The sequence below is a fragment of the Mauremys reevesii genome, linkage group 5 (genome assembly GCF_016161935.1).
Source record: "Mauremys reevesii isolate NIE-2019 linkage group 5, ASM1616193v1, whole genome shotgun sequence".
NCBI classification, from domain to species: domain Eukaryota; kingdom Metazoa; phylum Chordata; order Testudines; family Geoemydidae; genus Mauremys; species Mauremys reevesii.
The window spans coordinates 58,196,895-58,216,010 of record NC_052627.1 but is presented as its reverse complement, the minus strand read 5'-3'; the positions used below and the strand labels follow the sequence as shown (position 1 = coordinate 58,216,010).

General features: G+C 42.7%; 1 protein-coding gene across 4 annotated transcripts in view; it reads left to right on the top strand.

The window, feature by feature from the left end:
* Positions 1 to 19,116, top strand: part of SH3D19 (SH3 domain containing 19) — a 124,618-nt gene that overhangs the window by 98,790 nt on the left and 6,712 nt on the right. For all 4 annotated transcript variants that reach the window (XM_039540988.1, XM_039540991.1, XM_039540990.1 and 1 more), the window contains exons 11-18: positions 6,979 to 7,243; positions 7,836 to 7,904; positions 8,076 to 8,216; positions 10,673 to 10,745; positions 11,149 to 11,279; positions 14,801 to 14,859; positions 17,968 to 18,155; positions 18,816 to 18,868. In XM_039540988.1, coding sequence (XP_039396922.1) covers positions 6,979 to 7,243; positions 7,836 to 7,904; positions 8,076 to 8,216; positions 10,673 to 10,745; positions 11,149 to 11,279; positions 14,801 to 14,859; positions 17,968 to 18,155; positions 18,816 to 18,868 — 979 coding nt within the window. The remainder of the gene's footprint in view (positions 1 to 6,978; positions 7,244 to 7,835; positions 7,905 to 8,075; positions 8,217 to 10,672; positions 10,746 to 11,148; positions 11,280 to 14,800; positions 14,860 to 17,967; positions 18,156 to 18,815; positions 18,869 to 19,116) is intronic.

Genomic DNA, 19,116 nt, shown 5'->3' with positions numbered 1-19,116 from the left:
GAGCTGGAGACCATCCTCTCCTCCACAGAAAAGATCATCAACAGCTATCTTCACTTGCTCTTGTGGCTGGGCTTGGGCTGTGAGAGCAAAGAGGGGGCAGTTGCCTTTCTAAGAATTGTTGCTGAAGATGAAAGGTGCCAGGTCAGCCGTCTTTCTGAAGCTCTAGATGCGTTATATACAGCAGTGGTTCTCAAAGCCCGTCCGCCGCTTGTTCAGGGAAAGATCCTGCCGGCCGGGCCGGTTTGTTTACCTGCCGCATCCGTAGGTTCGCCCGATTGCGGCGTGGTTTGCTGCTCCAGGCCAATGGGGGCTGCAGGAAGTGTCGCGGGCCAAGGGATGTGCTGGCCACTGCTTCCCACTGGCCTGGAGCGGCGAACTGCGGCCAATGGGAGCCGCAATTGGCTGAACCTGTGGATCCAGCAGGTAAACAAACCAGCCTGGCCCGCCAAGGGCTTTTCCTGAACAAGCGGTGGACCAGCTTTGAGAACCACTGATGTACAGTACCTCCACTGTTTGCTTACTCTTCAGTCCCGAGACCCTAGTGGAACTGTGGGAGGAGCGACAGTCTCCCTAACCCCTTCAGCAACAGGAAGAGAAGTAGCACCCACAGGCAAAAGGAAGTAGGCCAGCCCTGGACCAGGGCTCCACTGACTGTCAGGGACAGGTTGGTGAGTGGTAGAAGATCTACTGATAAGCCCAGGCCACCTAGGCACTGATACCAAAGCACAAAGTTTTACTGTGTCACGCTCTCCCCCTTCCTATATCAGAAGGCTTGAGCTGATCCTGGAACTGAATTGACTCTTCTTACGGTATCATGATAATAAAGCTCTATTTCTGTTATGAATGTTTAAGTGCATCTCCTAATGTTAGGGCTTGGCTACACTTACAAGTTGCAGCGCTGGTGGAGGCTTTCCAGCGCTGCAACAACACCCCGTCCACACTTGCAGGGCACAACCAGCGCTGCAACTCCCTGGTTGCAGCGCTGGCTGAAAACCCATCCCGGCAGGGGTATAAGGAGTGCAGCGCTGGTGATCCAGCGCTGCTCAGCAGGTGTGGACACTCACCAGCGCTTTAATTGTCCTCCAGGGAATAAGGAGTTATCCCAGAATTCCTGTTCAGCCACTCTGCACATCAGTTTGCACTCTACTGCTCTTGCCTCAGGTGACCCGCCCTTTAAATGCCCCGGGAAATTTAAAAATCTCCTTCCTGTTTGCTGCAGCCAGGTGTGGAGTGCAATCAGTTAATCAGTTACAGGTGACCATGCCTCCACGCGGCAAACGAGCCCCAGCATGGAGCACTGGTGAATTGCAGGACCTCATCAGTGTTTGGGGTGAGGAATCTGTTCAGGCACAGCTGCGCTCCGGCCGTAGGAATTACGATATCTTTGAGCAGATATCAAGGGCCATGCTGGATAGGGGCCATGATCGGGACGCACTACAATGCAGGGTGAAAGTTAAAGAGCTGCGGAGTGCCTATTACAAAGCCCGAGAGGGGAATCAACGATCCGGAGCTGCCCCCACGACCTGCCGTTTTTACAGGGAGATGGACGAGATACTTGGGGTGACCCACTGCCAATCCCAGGACAACGATGGACACTTCTGAGCAGGCTGGGGGACAGGAGGAGGAGGCGGAGGAGGCGGCGGGGGGGGGGGGAGAGGAAACCGCGAGTGAAGCTCCTGGGATGGGGGAAGACACCGCAGAGTCCCTGGAGGCATGCAGCCAGGAGCTCTTCTCAAGCCAGGAGGAAAGTACCCAATCGCAGCAGCCAGCAGTTGCAGAAGGACAAGCAGAGGAGCGGGTTACCGGTAAGCGGCTTTTATTTTCTGGGTGGAAATGTTTCTGGAGAGGAAGGGGGGTTATGGCTGCATGCATGCCAGCCTCTAGATGTGGAATAGCCCGTTGATGTGGTCTATCACGTCGCGGTAATCTGCTTCAGTTATCTCAGCAAAAGCTTCATCCAGAGCGTGGGCAATATGCCTGCGCAGGTTTATAGGCAGAGCCACTGTGTCCCTTGTCCCAGTGACGGTGACGCGTCCGCGCCACTCTGCTGCCAGTGGTGGGGGGACCATTTCTGAACACAGGCAAGCCGCATAGGGTCCCGGGCGGAATCCACATTGCTCTAAAAGAGCCTCCCGCTGTTCCCTAGTGACTCGCAGTAGGGAAACATCTTCCAGGATTAAGTCCTGTGAAAAATGTTGGGAGACTCTTTAGTGAAGAGATAGGGAGATAAGATCACCCCTGCATCTGCATCTTCACTCAACCCCTCTAGCACTCCAGATTACCCGAAGCAACCAGCTCCCCTCTATCACTCAAGCACTCAAGCACCCCTCACTCACCATTTCGTGGCTTCTGTTGTGTTATGCGTGTGGGGAAAAGAATGCTAAAGTGAGAACTCCCTCAGTGTAACAATTCATGTCTGGAGATAGTGGATACAATGCTGCCCGTGTTAAATGTTGTCATTTCTGTGTTTCTACAGTGACCTTGACTACTGGACTGCCCAGATGTTCAACATCACAGAGGCTTCAAAATTTGAGAAAAAATCCCCGAAAGAGCAAAGAGGACATGCTGAAAACTGTTCTTCATCACTCTGCTCGAGAGAGTAAAGACTTGAAGGAGTGGAGAGAGAAAGAAAGCAAGATCCGCCAGAGGGAAAGCAGGAACCGGCAGAGAAATGCAGTGGCCAAGAGGAAAAGCACGGAGCGGCTGCTAAGCATCCTGTCGCGCCAAGCGGACTCTATAGAGTCACTCGTTGCCATGCAAGCAGAGCACTACCGTGCTACTCCCCCACCCGCCCCGTCCTTTTTGCCTTGTGCCCCAATGTCAGCTCAAACCACCTTTCCCCAGCATCCAGGTTCTTACCACCACCAGCTGCCTCCAACACCTGTCGTTCACCAACCAGCCCTGATACCTACCACCCTTACCCTCTGCATTCAACCCCCATCACCATGCAGTATATGCACCCTGAAGTGCAGGATTCATTAAACAGCAATCCAGACAGGACATATGCAAACTTGTGACTGTACAGTTCACCAACCCACACCCCTGCCCTCTTGTGTTCATGAAATGTTGTGTGTCTGTCTGTCTGTCAAGGAAGTTTTTTTCTTTTCAATAAAACAATTCTTGGCTTTGAAAACAGTCTTTATTATAGCAGATAGTGAAAGATACCTTAGCCCAGTAAAGAAAGAGGCACTGCAAATCATATTATTATTATGGATAATAGAATAACAGTGTAAGCAGTGCAATTCACTCCCATGCAAGGCAGCAAACATTACTGTTGGCTTTCAGCCTCAAATTCTTCCCTCAAGGCATCCCTAATCCTTGTAGCCCTGTGCTGGGCCTCTCTATTAGCCCTGCTCTCTGGCTGTGCATATTCAGCCTCCAGGACTTGAACCTCGGTGGTCCATGCCTCACTGAATGTTTCACCCTTCCCTTCACAAATATTATGGAGGGTACAGTAGCGCATATAACCGCGGGGATGCTGCTTTCCCCCAAGTCTAGCTTCCCATACAGACATCTCCAGCGGGCTTTTAAACGCCCAAAAGCACACTCCACAGTCATTCTGCACCGGCTCAGCCTGTAGTTGAACCGGTCCTTGCTCCTGTCAAGCTTCCCTGTATAGGGTTTCATGAGCCAAGGCAGTAACGGGTACGCGGGGTTCTCCAAGGATCACAGTGGGCATTTCGACATCCCCTACTGTGATCTTCCTGTCTGGGAAAAAAGTCCCTGCCTGCATCTTCCTGAACAGGCCACTGTTCCGAAAGATGCGTGCATCATGCACCTTTCCAGGCCAGCCTGTGTAAATGTCAATGAAACGCCCGCGGTGATCCACAAGCGCCTGGAGAACCATAGAGAAATACCCCTTACGATTAACGTACTCTGATGCCAGGTGGGGGGGGGGCAGAATAGGAATATGCGTCCCATCTATCGCCCCTCCACAGTTAGGGAAACCCATTTGTGCAAAGCCATCCACAATGTCCTGCACGCTCCCCAGAGTCACGGTCTTTCTTAGCAGGATGCGATTAATTGCCTTGCAAACTTGCATCAAAACGATTCCCACGGTCGACTTTCCCACACCAAACTGGTTCCCGACCAACTGGTAGCTGTCTGGAGTTGCCAGCTTCCAGATTGCAATAGCCACCCGCTTTTCCACCATCAGGGCAGCTCTCAATCTTGTGTCCTTGCGCCGCAGAGTGGGGGCGAGCTCAGCACACAGTCCCATGAAAGTGGCTTTTCTCATACGAAAGTTCTGCAGCCACTGCTCGTCATCCCAGACTTCCATGACGATGTGATCCCACCACTCACTGCTTGTCTCACGAGCCCAAAAGCGGCGTTCAATGGTGCTGAGCATTTCCGTGAATGCCACAAGCACTTTGGTGTCACATGCGGCAGGAGAATCGATATCGATATCATCGTCAGACTCCTCACTGTCACTTTGGAGCTGAAGGAATAGCTCGACTGCCAAACGTGTTGTGCTGGCGACACTCCTCAGCACAGTCCTCAGCAGCTGGGGCTCCATTTGCCACAGAAATCGCGATTCACACAGAGAGTAAAACAGAAAGACACTCACAATGGCGCCAAACGCTGCCGGAAAGAGTGAATGCTGGGATGTGAAGCGATGCACCACGGGGCGTTGGCACACAGGAAGCGGAATGACCCGCACACTTCCTTCCCCTTCCCACAATACTCAGCGCCAAAATGGGACGAGGTGCTCTGTGGGATAGCTGCCCACAATGCACCTCTCAATACAGCGCTGGAAAGTGCTGCAAGTGTGGCCACACTGCAGCGCTGGTAGCTGTCAGTGTGGCCACACTCCAGCGCTGGCCCTACACAGCTGCATGACCAGCGCTGTAACTCCCAGCGCTGCAAATTGTAAGTGTAGCCAAGCCCTTAGAGTGATTATAAGAAGAGTTGCCTTGAGAGCAATTGAGATGACTCATTGTTTCTCTTTATATGTGTATCACTTTTTGCCTTAATTTAGTTTTAGATCACTCTTGACCTCTCCCTTATGTTCTCCATGAACCCAATAGATAGAAATTCTGTCCCCTCCCTTACAGCTCAAGTTCACAGAAGACCTATGATTAATAACAACCTTGTGATTTTCCAGACATGAGATCTCTTAGGCTGGATATTTGATAATATCGCCTCACAAAAAGTGGGCTGAGAGTCTGGTTATTTTTGTGGTTCAGTTTTGGAACAGTCCTAATTGTGTTTTTGTCATTTTAGTTTAAAATGCTTATTTGTGGAAGGTTAGGGATGGGGGAGGAACTGAACAGAGATGAAAAGATTTCTCTCATTCCTTTTTTTTTTTTTTAAGTGAGTTGGAGGGGGCCATAGGAACATTAACTGGTGCTGAAATGATAGCTGGGTTTCTGAGGAACAAGAATAGGGAGGTGAAGGTCCAAGAAATTCTGAGAAAAGAGAGAAAGGGTTAGAATAAATATATTCAAAATAGTTGAGAAAAGATGTATATAACCATTTTCCTACTATGTTCACTTACTCTTTTAGAAGACTTTTTTTTCATAATGGAACGATAGCTGACATAAATCCTCACAAAACTGTGTATTGACTAGAGCCCATATTGTAATAGCAATAAGGAACACGTGGCGGGTGCATTGATGAGCTTATTAATACTCTTCTCGAGTGGTTGAAGGCACTTGCTGAAAATACCAGACACATAGGCCAAAAGCCTATTAATACATACCTTGTGGTGGCTTATTGTTATTACGACTTTTTGAGAACTCATGCTTGTGAATACTTGTTTGTGTTGAACTAATGAACCTCTTTTAAAATGCCAGAGTAAATTGTAGCGGAAACATGTAATATTGTGGTGTTTCTAATTCTGGGCCACTATATTCAAGGTTGCATAAAGATTTCTCCATTATTTAAAAAAAAAATCCTGTTTTTGGACAGCATTAGTACCTATCCAGTTAGAGATACAAAACTGAAATTTGACAGGAAAGCAGTCCTTATTTAGAAGAGAGGTACCTTTGAGTACACAAGTTATTGATTTGGCCACATTCTTAGCCTTTGAAAATCACACCCCGTGAATAGAATCATAGAATCATAGACTATCAGGATTGGAAGGGACCTCAGGAGGTCATCTAGTCCAACCCCCGGCTCAAAGCAGGACCAATCCCCAAACAGATTTTTACCCCAGTTCCCTAAATGGCTCCCTCAAGAATTGACAACACACAGTACAGGCAGCACCACTTTTTAGCTCTTTTTTATCAGTGTTTGTAGTGGTACATTTTCAAGTGTACAAGTTACTTAGGAGTCTAAGTCCTATAGACATTCAATGGGACTTAGAATCCTAAGTCACTTGGCACTTTTGAAAATTTATACTTAGAATTTAACCAGGAAGCCTGGACATTCTGAATGTAGCTTTCTGTACAGAATAATCTCATTTCACAAAAGTGGCAAATGGTTCTATTAATCTGATGATGCCTGTTATCCAAAGTAGGGTCTTGTTCCATCAGTTTAGCTGGTGGCATGATTCAGTTTGCATGACAGGATGTTTCAGATAAGTGAGATCCTAAGAAATGAGTCAGATTGATTTCCTAAATCCAGGTGAGTGCTCAACAGGTCTTCAGCTAAAGCACCTCATTCAAAGCACTTCCGCTCTGGACAAAGCTTTTTAATGGTAGGTGGCCTGGCTGAAGTCTCACCTAGTTAGAGGGCCCTAGGGAAGCCAGCCAGCCAGCTCGCTCCCTGTAATTGGAACTGGCCAGCAAGATTTGAAATCTGCAGTCAAGGAACCCTACTGAGAAGGCTTCCTTGATTATTCAATTCCCTCAATTATCCAAAGGTTTCAGGTATTTCCAGAGAGCTTCAAATAATCCAAATTCTACTGTATTGTTCTTCCTGTTTCAATTAATCTTATTTCCCTATTGAATTCTGTGTGGCTGTCTCAGAGATTGGGGGGGGGTATATATGCTCGTTTAAAATGCACACTTCTTTGATCATTCAACCAATCTCTAGGCCCGTGGATGGAAAAATTGTACCAGCTAGACTGCCTCCACCTAAAGGCATTCCTGGAAGGCCACCTCCACCAAAACACTTTGGAACCAAGACCTCTTCCCAAAAGGACCATTTTTGCCGATCCTCGTCTGACCTGACACTCCATAAAAGACATGACATGTTTGGAATGGGAGTCAAGAGAGCAAAGAGTCAAGTTTTAAAAAATCAAGACCCAGCATTACCACCTCGACCTAAACCAGGGCACACTCTCTACAATAAATATATGGTGAGAGTGGAGATATTGTGCCTGGCTTTTGCATATAGGACAGAGTATAAGGTGCTTTATTGTGAGGGAGAAGTCTGCTGCTCTTCACCTTCAGCATATTTCCATGCGGGGGTTGTTTGTTTTTCTATCTATCTATCCATCTATCTGTCATAGCTCTGCCTCCTTCCTGACCTTCTCCACAGCCTTTGGGTGTCTTGTGAATGAATCTGGGGTGCTAGGAGGATATGGAAGCTACACTGTGGGGTGAGCAAGGACTGAGATAAGGGAAAGGCCTCTTGTCCCTTCTGTGCACCCTTAAACTCTGACTTGCATGGTATAGGTGATATTTTTCAAAGGCACAAATGCCAGTTAAGTTGTAAATACCCATTTTCTTTAATAATAATAATAATAATTAATAATAAAAAACACCTTTGAAAATTTCTTCCTAAATTGTTTGTCCAGTGGCCAAAACACATAGGAGGGAAAGATGGATTTATCTATATTACATTGCATCGCTGTACAGGCTCTTGTGATCATGCAGCATGAATTTCAGGTGTTTAGAGTGTGCGAGTTCATTTAATTTGTGAATAATTTGTCTGGATTTCTGTTTAAGCTGCCTGTGCCTCATGGAATTGCCAAGGAAGATTTCTCTCCTAGAAACCCTGGAGAACTCGGCTGCAAGGTAAAAGAAATTCATTCTCTCTCTCTCTCTCTCTGCAGGTACACACTAAATCATTAGTTTTTTATTATGTTAAAGCATCAATTACTTTAAGCTTTAAAGGTTACACTCTGAAAAATGTAATATTGGTTTATTAAATCTCTTGGTTTCAAAAAATGTTGCCGTACCTTAAAGCATGGGGATGTTCTTGTGCTGCTGGAGCAGATCGACAGCAATTACTTCAAGTGCCAAAAGGGAGGGGAAACCGGCAAAGTGCACTTGTCTCATATGAAGATAATCACCCGCCTAGATGAGCGTCTGAAAAGCAAGCAAAAGGTAAACATTAAGAATTCATTAAATCTTTTTAGATGGTAAACTCGTCTGTGCAGGGATTGTGCCTTGCTATGCATTTGTACAGTGCTTAGCACGTTTCAGGGCCCAACTGTGGTAAAATGATTAATAATAAGAATAGCAACTCCAAGCTCTCAGCAGCACATTGATTTTATCAAACGTGTGCATTTCTTATTTAATACATATTAAGAATACATTTATTCTTAATAGGACTATGACAGCGTTTAAAAGAGAACTGGATAAATTCTTGGAGGTTAAGTCCACTAAGGGCTATTAGCCACAATGGGTAAGGAATGGTGTTCCTAGACTCTGTTTGTCAGAAGGTGGAGATGGATGGCAGGAGAGAGATCACTTGATCATTACCTGTTAGGTTCACTCCCTCTGGGGCACCTGGCATTGGCCACTGTCTGAAGACAGGATACTGGGCTAGATGGACCTTTGGTCTGACCCAGTACGACTGTTCTTATGTTATGTTCCAGTACATTGTAATTCACATTGCTCAGTTTTTGCACTGTGTTCATGTTATGTACTCTTTGTATTGCATTGAATTACATTCAAACAAAGCAATTATTCATCAGCCCTCACTTCATCAGCCAAGGCAGCGAGTTGAAATCCTTCTACCAGGGGGTGAGAGGTAGATTAATATGCAGTTTTTGTGATATTTCCCCTATAAACTTACTCCAATCTACTCAGAAAAGCCAGTCTCCCAACATTTTTGGATCATCATCTGAGTCAGTGCTCTCTCTCTCTGTTGCGATACCCCCTACTATGGAATCTCCCCCGTACCCCAGCCATGCTCTTCCAAGGCACACTCCACGCAACTTCTATATATGCACATCCCTCCAGCAATGTACTGCTCCTTAACTAGTGAACCACTGATGGGCTACTAGCTGATGATCTCACTCTGATGAATCACAGGTGGGCTGAGGTAGTCTCAGTTTGCAATCCACGGTTAGATCACTATGTGAGGACCTGCACTGCAGGGGTGGAGGTATGACTTGGAGGGTATTTCTGAGTAGGCGCATTGTGGGGCGCATTGCTGAAGGGGCAGAATGGGGGCTCTCAGCTGGTGGACTAAGGTTTGCCAGCTTTGAATGCTGGAGGTCAGACTGTCACAATGGCTCCTTCTGGCCTTAAAATCTATGAAATTTATGAATGAATTTTTGATAGCCCACTCTAATTGGTTTAGGGCTGATTTAGTGTGAACTTAAGGGCGAACCTTAAAATAGTTGAGAGTGACTAGTATGGAGACACTCAATCACTGGTGCTTCAATTGGTGCAATACAAGCAACTGAAGCGCAACTAGTTGAATGCTGTACTGTAGACAAGCCCTGAGAAAATAAGTCAGAATGACTTCTGCTGACCCCAATTCAAGCACCTACGGGTGCTTAGCCAATCAGGAAACCAGCAGGAATATCATATGACTACAGCTATTTGACTTTAACCATGCAGCCAATCCCAGCTCAGAATTCACCAGAGTTTCAAAATGCATGAAAACATTTTGTCTGCCCTAGGGAAACTTCATTTATATGAACAGCTCTGAGCATAATTGATGTGATGTTTAATATGTGGACAGCTGATATCCTATCTATACTAGGGCTCACAATGTTGCTAAAATTTGTTCAGCCGAACTGATGTTAGAAACAGTGAGAAATCTTTAAGAAAATTTTCCTAGTATAGAAAAGGAACTAGTTAATATAAAAATGCACCCCCAACTTAACCAAAATTTCACTGATATAATAATGTTCATGTAAAACATCACATGTTCACAGAATCTGCAAACTCAAAAAACTGCCAATGTTGAAATTTAATATCTATGTTTAGTTTTACATTGAATATCATGCACAGCTCCAACCAAATCTTATCAGTAGAGTATCTTTATTTGCACCATAATGTAGAAAAACCTCTAGATTAACACTTCATGAGCCAAATACGTTATGGAGATGACATAGCTGATGGCCAAAAACAAAAAGGGGGGAAGATATAAGTGCCATCAACCAGCAAAGTCTGGTGCACCTAGAAGAAGGAAAGTTACTGTGAGAGTCATTACTATGACAGAAAAGGTCTATAGAGGTTTTAAGGGGTATAAAGGCAGTACCATCAGAATAACATGGCAAAAGTCTCCAGACAGAGTGTGCTGCAAAACGCAAAATTGTTGTAATACAGTTGGATAAGAGATAGTGGATATGAATACACTGCATCAATTTTCCTCTCATTTAAATTGGTTCTACACCCGGGTGACTGCATTCAGTGGAATTACTTTTGATTTAAACCAGTATAAGTGAGAGAAGAATCAGGCCGATTTCTTTAAAGGTGGCAGTTTGGAATCATACATGCATGATAGAATTGTGTCCAAAACCAAAAATATCTTTCAGAATTAATAATAGAATGTTCATGTTAATATCTTTCATAATTTCTAAATTGCTTGTGTTTTTTGTAAGGATTCAAACAATATTCAGAGGGTTTCTGACAAAAGTGCTCCTCATGCTGTAGTGCTGCATGATTTTCCAGCAGGTGAGTGCACATAAATAATACTAATAAGTGTATAGTTTGACTAATAGTGTAAAATGTGCTTCCAAAGCAGAGAAGAAAATAGTCAAAACTTTTCTTCTGTTCTTTGGAACACAGGTTTAAAAGGCATGTAGCATTTTGATTTTCACAGGAATTTGAAATGTGGTACAATTGCAGAGCCCAAGTTGGATCCAGACTTACCCTGAATGTGTGGATGTTCTGATCCATGGTTTTAGCTCAGACCAATTTTGAGTTAAAGCTTACATGTCAAACCGTATACCCATGTTAATAAAGACTTTTTAAAACTGATTCAACTTTTGGGAATGGTGTATATTTAATAAGCTTTTACTTAGAGAAATTCACTGCATTTGACACTGACTGTAACTGAAATGATGCTGTCTTACAGAGCATGCTGATGATTTGGACCTCCATTCTGGAGAGACTGTTTATCTTCTGGAGAAAATAGATAATGAGTGGTACAGAGGAAAACTCGGGAATCGCACAGGGATATTTCCTGCCAACTTCGTTAAAGTGATTGTATGTAGCCCATTTCCACTGAAATATAGCGTGTTCCACTCATGTTCATGATCAAGGCCTAATTTTTACCTTCTCTCCTGTGCATTTTATTCCACTTGTTATCTAGATAAATTTTGCACAGAAGAGAGATCAGTTTGTTTGTGTGATATTAGAAATCTACTTAATCTTGCAACTCTGCCCAACCATTATAGGTATGATTCTCATGTTAATTTAAAATCAAGTGAGAGAATTGCAGCTGTTACTTAAGAAATGCTTATAAATCACCCCGACCAGATTCTGTTCTTTCATCTGGGCAAATTCCCATGGGAGTTTCCCTGGTGTTACAGAGCAGATTATTTTAAACAGCTACACTTAAGCAAGAAGCTGCACTTAAGCTACACTTAAGCAAGAAGTCCCATCAAGGATTTGCATTAAATTATTTGAGTATTGGGATGCCTTCAACCCTCCCAAGATGTGCACGCTGACATGGTATGTTGATATTGAAGTATGTTTTAAAAATTGCAGCAGACAAGTTTATTTTGGAAAAACAAAAACAAAACCTCTTGAATGATGCAAGTCACCAATAAAAAAACTCCCAAAAGAAAACAAATTAGAACTCCTAAAAAGAAGGGTCACTTTATACAATAAGAGTAATCAAACCAGTGGTGAGGAAGTATTGAGGAGATAACACCATGGCTGCAAATTTTTACAGGATAGCCTGCTCAGTGCAAAGAGACCTGGATAAGGGAATCTGAGACACTTGGACCTAGCAGACACAGTTTTTCAAAGGACTTGTCTACACTTACAGCACTGAAGCAGCTGGGTCGCCGTGGCACTTAGTGAAGATGCTACCTATGCCAACAAGAGAGCTTTTCCCATCAGCGTAGGTACTCCACTGCCCTGAGAGGTGGCAGTTATGTTGATGGGAGAAGACTTCTGTCGACATAGCGCTGTGTACACTGGGAGTTAGATGGGTATAACTATGTTCCTCAGGGGATTTTCCACACCACTCGGCCTAGTCTAGACTAGACGCGATAAATCAACCCCTGTTGGATCAATCGCTGCCCACCGATCCAGCAGGTAGTCTAGACAAGCCCTCAGAGGTGTAGTTATACCAACATAAGTTTGTAGTGTAGACCAGGGCCTACTGATAGTGGCATAGAAACTTCCACTTCATTTATGTATCTTTAGTCATCCGGTGGATAGTGTACTGATCAAGGAAGTCAAGAGATCTGGATTCTATTCCCAGCCCTGCCATTGTCTCAATATGTGACCTAGGGCAAGCAATGTCACATTTCTGTGGGCTTATTTATGTGGATACTTAAGGTCTGATTTTAAACCAGTTTAGTGAAAATGGTGCCAAAGGCTTTGTGGACATGGTGATTTTGGTTTAGCTCAAGTCCATTAGGAATCAACTTTAGCTAGTCCAAAATTTTCATACAGTGTTCCACCATGTTCAGACAGTTTTTTACACTGGTTTAACTAAACGGGGTTAAAATCACACCTTAAGTTACACATGCACAACTTACTTTTGGAACTGCTGCTTCATTAATAACTTTGGGTATTTTCTAACCATCGTGAGGGAGTTGTACACAAGAGACTCTGATTCTGTTTTTTAATGGTTTATGTTAGAGAGTTTTAATATGCTCAATACCATTACTGAATGATAAATATTGTCATAGCTGGGAATAGTGAGATGGGGCAGGGGTGTTACTCCCACACAGGACTAATACTGAGATTTGTTAGGTAAACAGACTGCACCCTTCACCTTCTTCTTGTTTCTAAACAAACATTATGTAATTCACAATTTGATTTCTATTGATGGCTAACTTTTAAAACAAAGTTTTATTCTGTTTTAAAACAGTGGATTGAACATCATGGGCCAAATTCAGCACTGGTGTAAACATGCACAATCTTGTTTGAAACAAGATTGAGTTGACATGAAATAGGTACCTTTTAGTTTGTGTCAGTGGGGTCTACTTGGAGCAGTTAGAGTACTCGTGCTCCTCTAATTGTGGGGCCCCGTATAGACAAGCCCAAAGTCAGTGGAGCTGCGCCAGGCCTGCATTTGGCTCACTCTGTCAGACAATACTGGAATTGTTAGACAACATACTGTGGGATTCAGTAGCTAATAAATAAGGGGGAAATGAACCTAGGAACGTCTTCCTGAGCTGCTCCCATTTTAATTTTTTCTGTGTTCTCAGAAATGATTCTTACATACTAACATTTAATTTTGAAAGTTTTATTTTATTTTTAAAAGGGAATTGAACTCTTTTAGCACTAAAAATATTTTCTTTACAGTTTGGAAATTAAAAAAAAATCTGTTGGGAAGAGAGAACACTTTATTAAAAAAAACAACAACAGTTAACAGAGATAATCAGCTCATTGGGGCCAGAGATTCAGTACTGATACAAGAGCCAATTCTAGCTCTATCTCATAATGTTAAGCTGGATATCAGCATGAGGTCTAGGCATCAAATAATAATACTTAGCATCTATGGTACACTTCAAACATTATCCCAAGGTAAAGCATGGCCCCATCCAGCACCCACAGATGTTCAATGAAGAGACTCCCATTGATTAGTGAGGGACTTGGGTCAGGCCCTCAGTGAGTAGTGACAGAACCAAGACTACAAACAAGGTCTTTAGACTCCCAATCTGATGTTTACTCCACTAAGCCATGCTGCATATTTTGCAGCTCTCTTGTGTGATAAGAGATCAGATGATGACTGTGATGATATTTTTAAATAAAAACGTAAAACCATACACATGCAGGGTCCCTTAGTGCACAGCCTGCAGCTCCAAATGGGATAAGGAAGAGAGCTTTTGGTGACACTTAACCTCTTTTTACATTCTGTTTTTGCATGCAGACTGAAGTACAATTTGAGACATGTTTGTTTATTTGGGGTACAGATGGCAAAATCTGGATGATCAAAGCCCGGAATGGATATTTCTAAATAGTAGAATTGCACTAGCAGATAATAGATTGCAATATCAATTATGAGCCTGGAGCCAAAAGCAACAGTGTGTAGTAGCATCCAATTCCATTTTCTGCCAGTCAACAAAGAGGACTATTGCTATTAAAACACACAGTTAGTAATGTAAATTATGTTTTTGTTTGTTTTCATAATGTTGAATAGCAATGATGATGGGCCCCTGGCATCAAAGAGTTAAGTGATTATGCCAAAACAGCACCACCACCACCACCCCCAATGATCAGAACATTCCAGTGATTATGTAGTGCCATGTGGATAGGGTGACCAGATAGCAAGTGTGAAAAATTGGGACAGGGCAGAGAGGTAATACATGTCTATATAAGACATAGGCACCCATACAAGACAAAGCCCCAAATATTGGGACTGTCCCTATAAAATCAGGACATCTGGTCACCCTATGTGTGGCATCTGCAGCTGAATCTGCAATGTAATTGACTAATTTGAATGGAGAATATTCTAATTTTGACAGTAAATATGCTAAATTTATGCCACTGTAATTTTAAGATTGATTGTGTATTGTTTTGTTTTTTGGTCTTCTCATTATTAGATTGATGTTCCAGAGGAAGAGAACAGGAAAAAAGTATTGTTTTCATCACCATGTATTAAGTGAGTTTCATACACATTGTTGCTCTCTTTTTCATCTTGACATATATGAAAAACAAATAAGCAGAAGGATTATGTTTACTTCAGATTTACAGAGGCATTAGCGTTAATTTAGTCAAACTCTGATGCACCAATATTTTAGTTTATGCTGTTTAATTTTTGCAAACTAGGAATATTTGAATAAGAATCTTTCAATTTTTTGTCTCATTCATATGAAATTAAGCACTAATTACTGTAAAATAGAACAAATATTCCTGAAAGATGACTCAAAACAATGCAATTTTATTTTTGGCTGGAATATAAACAACAGACTTAACTTCAGGGATTTAAGAAATGGCAGATGATATTGACTTTGGAATCAATCATTTTTTAAATCTGCTTTTTTGAGATACTGAGAAGAGCTACTTCTAGGGCTTGATGCTGAGAGGGTCTGTGAACCTACCATTCCCATCAATTGCATGTGCTCAGCAGCTCACATGATCAATTATTATAGACTTATTTTAAGACAGAAAGACTACGAGAGGCAGTATCATCCCTGGTGCAAATGGATACAACTTGATTTCAGTTGCATTCCATAGTATCATTTTTGGACAGTGCTAGTGTGTTGATTTACATGATTGTTCACTTGCAAAGTGAAAAACAAAATGAAGCAGAGGTGGCTTACACAAAACAGTCTGAGCCTTTCCCTTAAAGGTAAAGTTTAAAAAAAAAAGAAGTTAATTTCAAATTAATAGAACTATTCAAACTCCACTTTTCTGGTAGCTTTGAAAGTCACTAGAAAAGATCAACAGTAGCAATCTGATTTTAAAAGTCCCTCCATATCACCCTCTTTAAAAAAAATAACAAATTTTAGCAAAATAAACTGAAAAATTTAGAATTATGAAGAAGGATGACCAATATGTGATCAGGGTTCAAATGATGTCACAGAAAGAGGTGGGGAGTGGGCAGGGATTCCTTTTTACACCTGTGTGACAATCTGCTGGGGTTCCCAACACAGAGTTTCTGTGTTGCCCCCTCAGACTCAGCGTAGCAGCAGCAAATTTCCCACTTGCTCGGTGTCAGCTCGCCGACACACTGGCTTGTCTGCCTTGCCTGCCTTGCCAGCAAACTTTTTAGGATTCTGCCAGTCCAAACCCTGTCTCGCAGGTAACAATCAGTGAACCCCATTCCGATGTCCCTCAGAGACGTCTTTCTGCAACACTCACAAAAACAAGTTCACTGATCCTTTAACAAGACAGTACACAGTAGCTTATTACGTTCGATGGGGTTAACCAACAGTCTATTTCAATCAAAGCATTGAGTTAGTGTATGGTATAAGTAAAACAGGTTTGTTAACAAAAGGACACAGATTTAAGTAATATCAAATATAAGGAATCAGGGTAGAAACAAACAAAACAGGTTACAAACAAAATAAAATATGGTTCTAAGTCTAAAACTACTTAATATACTAGTGTCTTTTCTTCAAAGCAGTTTTTGTCACCATAGTCTTTCTTCCTGCTTGGCTGGCTAGACCTTTAGCCAGGACCCAGCACATGGAGCTGAAAGCGCTTGGTTTCTTTGATTCCTAAGGTGAAGGATAACTAAGGGGTTCACTCCCCTCCTTATAGTCCAGTAAACCTTTGAAATGTGTTATTTTGAAGTGTATCCTCAGATAAAGTTCCTTTCCCCTGCTGGGTGTGGACACCATGCTGTCTGGTGTAGATTCTGTGCTGGTTCCGCCCTTGCTGGTGATTTTTAAAATGCAAATTATCCCATACTGCAACCTCTGATACAAGCGAGTAGCCCACTGAATTTGCCCACACCTGATCTGAGATGTTGGCCTCTTTCCATTGTCTGGAGAAAACCTGTTTATGAATTCTCCCTGACATCACTGGTTTAAACACATTTTAGTCACATATTTCCAGCACATCTTTACAGTTCTTTGAGGGTTAACTATACATTCATTGTGCAAGAATATTAATGATCAGTGAGTTATTAGTTTTCCAGTGATATATTACAAGCCACCTTTTGGGAAAATAGCATGACAACAGAATGCAATCTGGCATGGGGGGGGCTCTTAGGGTCACAGCCTCCTTCACCCTGTATTTCTGGGGGTGGCACTAAATGATAAATAATTGGTGCATTCAGTGATTTAAATATTGCTACACAGCAACTTTATGTTCCAGTTAAATGAAAAAAATTGAATTCAGTGTGTGGTATCCTGCTGTAAATTGTAAAGCTGTCAGAGGCATTGATTTTTTTTTTTCCTACATTTAAAAAATAAGAGTTTATATTTTCTGAAATCCAATAGAGGAAAAGGTTTTTGGGGGCAGAGGTGTGTGAATCTTCTTATACTATTTAAACAGCATTTCACAGTGCCTCATCTATCAAACAGACTAAATAAAAATGTGATTGCAGCCATTGCTGATGTGTGTCCCCCATCCCCTCCCCTCCACTGAAGACTGACTACAGGCCGTCCAGCTTTAAAAAATATTTTAAAAGCCTATGTTGCTCAGTTTTTTGTTTTTTAATGTGGCTTCAGTGGAATTAAGACAGAATTACTTCTCCTTTTTTGTGTATTTCTTAACTTGGAAATATTCTATGGGCCATCTTCTTAACTGTGCAAAATATGAGTGGACAGGGGCAAGGTGGCTTCAAGTAATCTTTCCAAACCCCTGATCCTGGGCAGGCCAGCCAGGAAAGTAGACCTGATGCAATTGAAAGCAGCTCTCCAGACCAAGGTGCCAGCTAGGGATCAGCCACAGCACTGCACACGCCGCCTCATTCCCTCCCACTCCTAGCATCCTACATCTTGCTACTCCCCACCCGCCATACACCCTACTGAGAGGCAGGGACTGGATATTGGAGAGCTAGGCCTATGGATAGTTTGTACCCATTTAGGGCAGCTTTCTGCCTGCTTTGTGCTGTCTAAGTAAAGGTATAACCTTTAGGCCCCTATTTTTAACCATCTGGGCCAGAAAGATATAAATATGGTGGGTTTTGCTTCATGATAACTATTGTGGGTATCCTATGCAATTTGTTCTGGCTAAGTAATGCCCAAGACAAAAAGTGAAATGACAAAAATATTAAAAGTAATATGTAAAGCCAACTCATTCTTTTGTGTTTGTGCAGGGGCCCGAGATGCGTAGCTCGGTTTGAATATATCGGAGACCAGAAAGATGAATTAAGTTTTTCAGAAGGTGAAATTATTCTTCTTAAGGAATATGTAAATGAAGAATGGGCCAGTGGAGAGCTGAAAGGCACATCTGGAATTTTCCCCTTGAACTTTGTGGAAATTATTGAAGATCTGCCTGGATTAGGTACAATATATCAGCACTCTCTAGGTGTATAACTGGAATAGAGTCAGTGTATAACATTTAGTATTGCATGTAGGTAGTATGACATAATGTATGAGGAGCTGGAAAGAAAAATGCACTTTATTTAGGACGACTACTAAAAATGAGGAAAGGGATTAGTGAAAACAAGAGACCAAAATGAAAGAGGACAAAAGTGAAAATTGAAAGGAAAATTAGCCTTTTGAAGAGAAGCCAGTTGTTGAATACAGTAAAAGCTGTGTTAGCTGGCACTTTACCAGCTGGAACGCTCTATAAACCGGCATTTTTGATCTTTATTGGCAGTCTGGCTGGCGTGGGGCTGGCAGGCTCCCTACCTGGCTCCACGTGGCTGCATGGAAGCAGCAACATGTCCCCGCTGCACCTAGGCGGAGGAATGGTCATGAGGGGTTTGGAGTGCAGGAGGGGGCATGGGCCAAACTCCCTCCCTCTTAGTTAACCGGAATTTTTCACTTACTATCACCTCTCATACCCCCAACATACTGGATAAAAAAGCTATTACTGTAATATGGTATCACAAAATGCTGTTCTTGATTTTCACTTCCTCGCCAACATGTTGAACTCACATCACATGAAATTCTGAAGAGCAAGAGCAAATATTTGAACTGTTTATACTTTATTATGTAGGTGTAAGAGCACCACTGAAGAACAAGACGGAGAGTTCTGCTTGTCTTTCTCAGGTAGGCTACTGGAATTCAATACACTGAAGCCAAATTAACAAGAGGTAAATTGCATAGGGAGATCAGCTACACAACTTTCATCGAAATTAGTAGGCATTATTAAGCATCTTATTCTCAGTGCATTGTGTAAATAATTACTCATAGAAACCTAAATTGCAATTGATGAAATGATTCAGTTAGCAGGAAGTCATCAGACATTGCTCTTACTCTTATTTCCTTTGTTTAGGCAATTTCTATTGTTCCGTCTC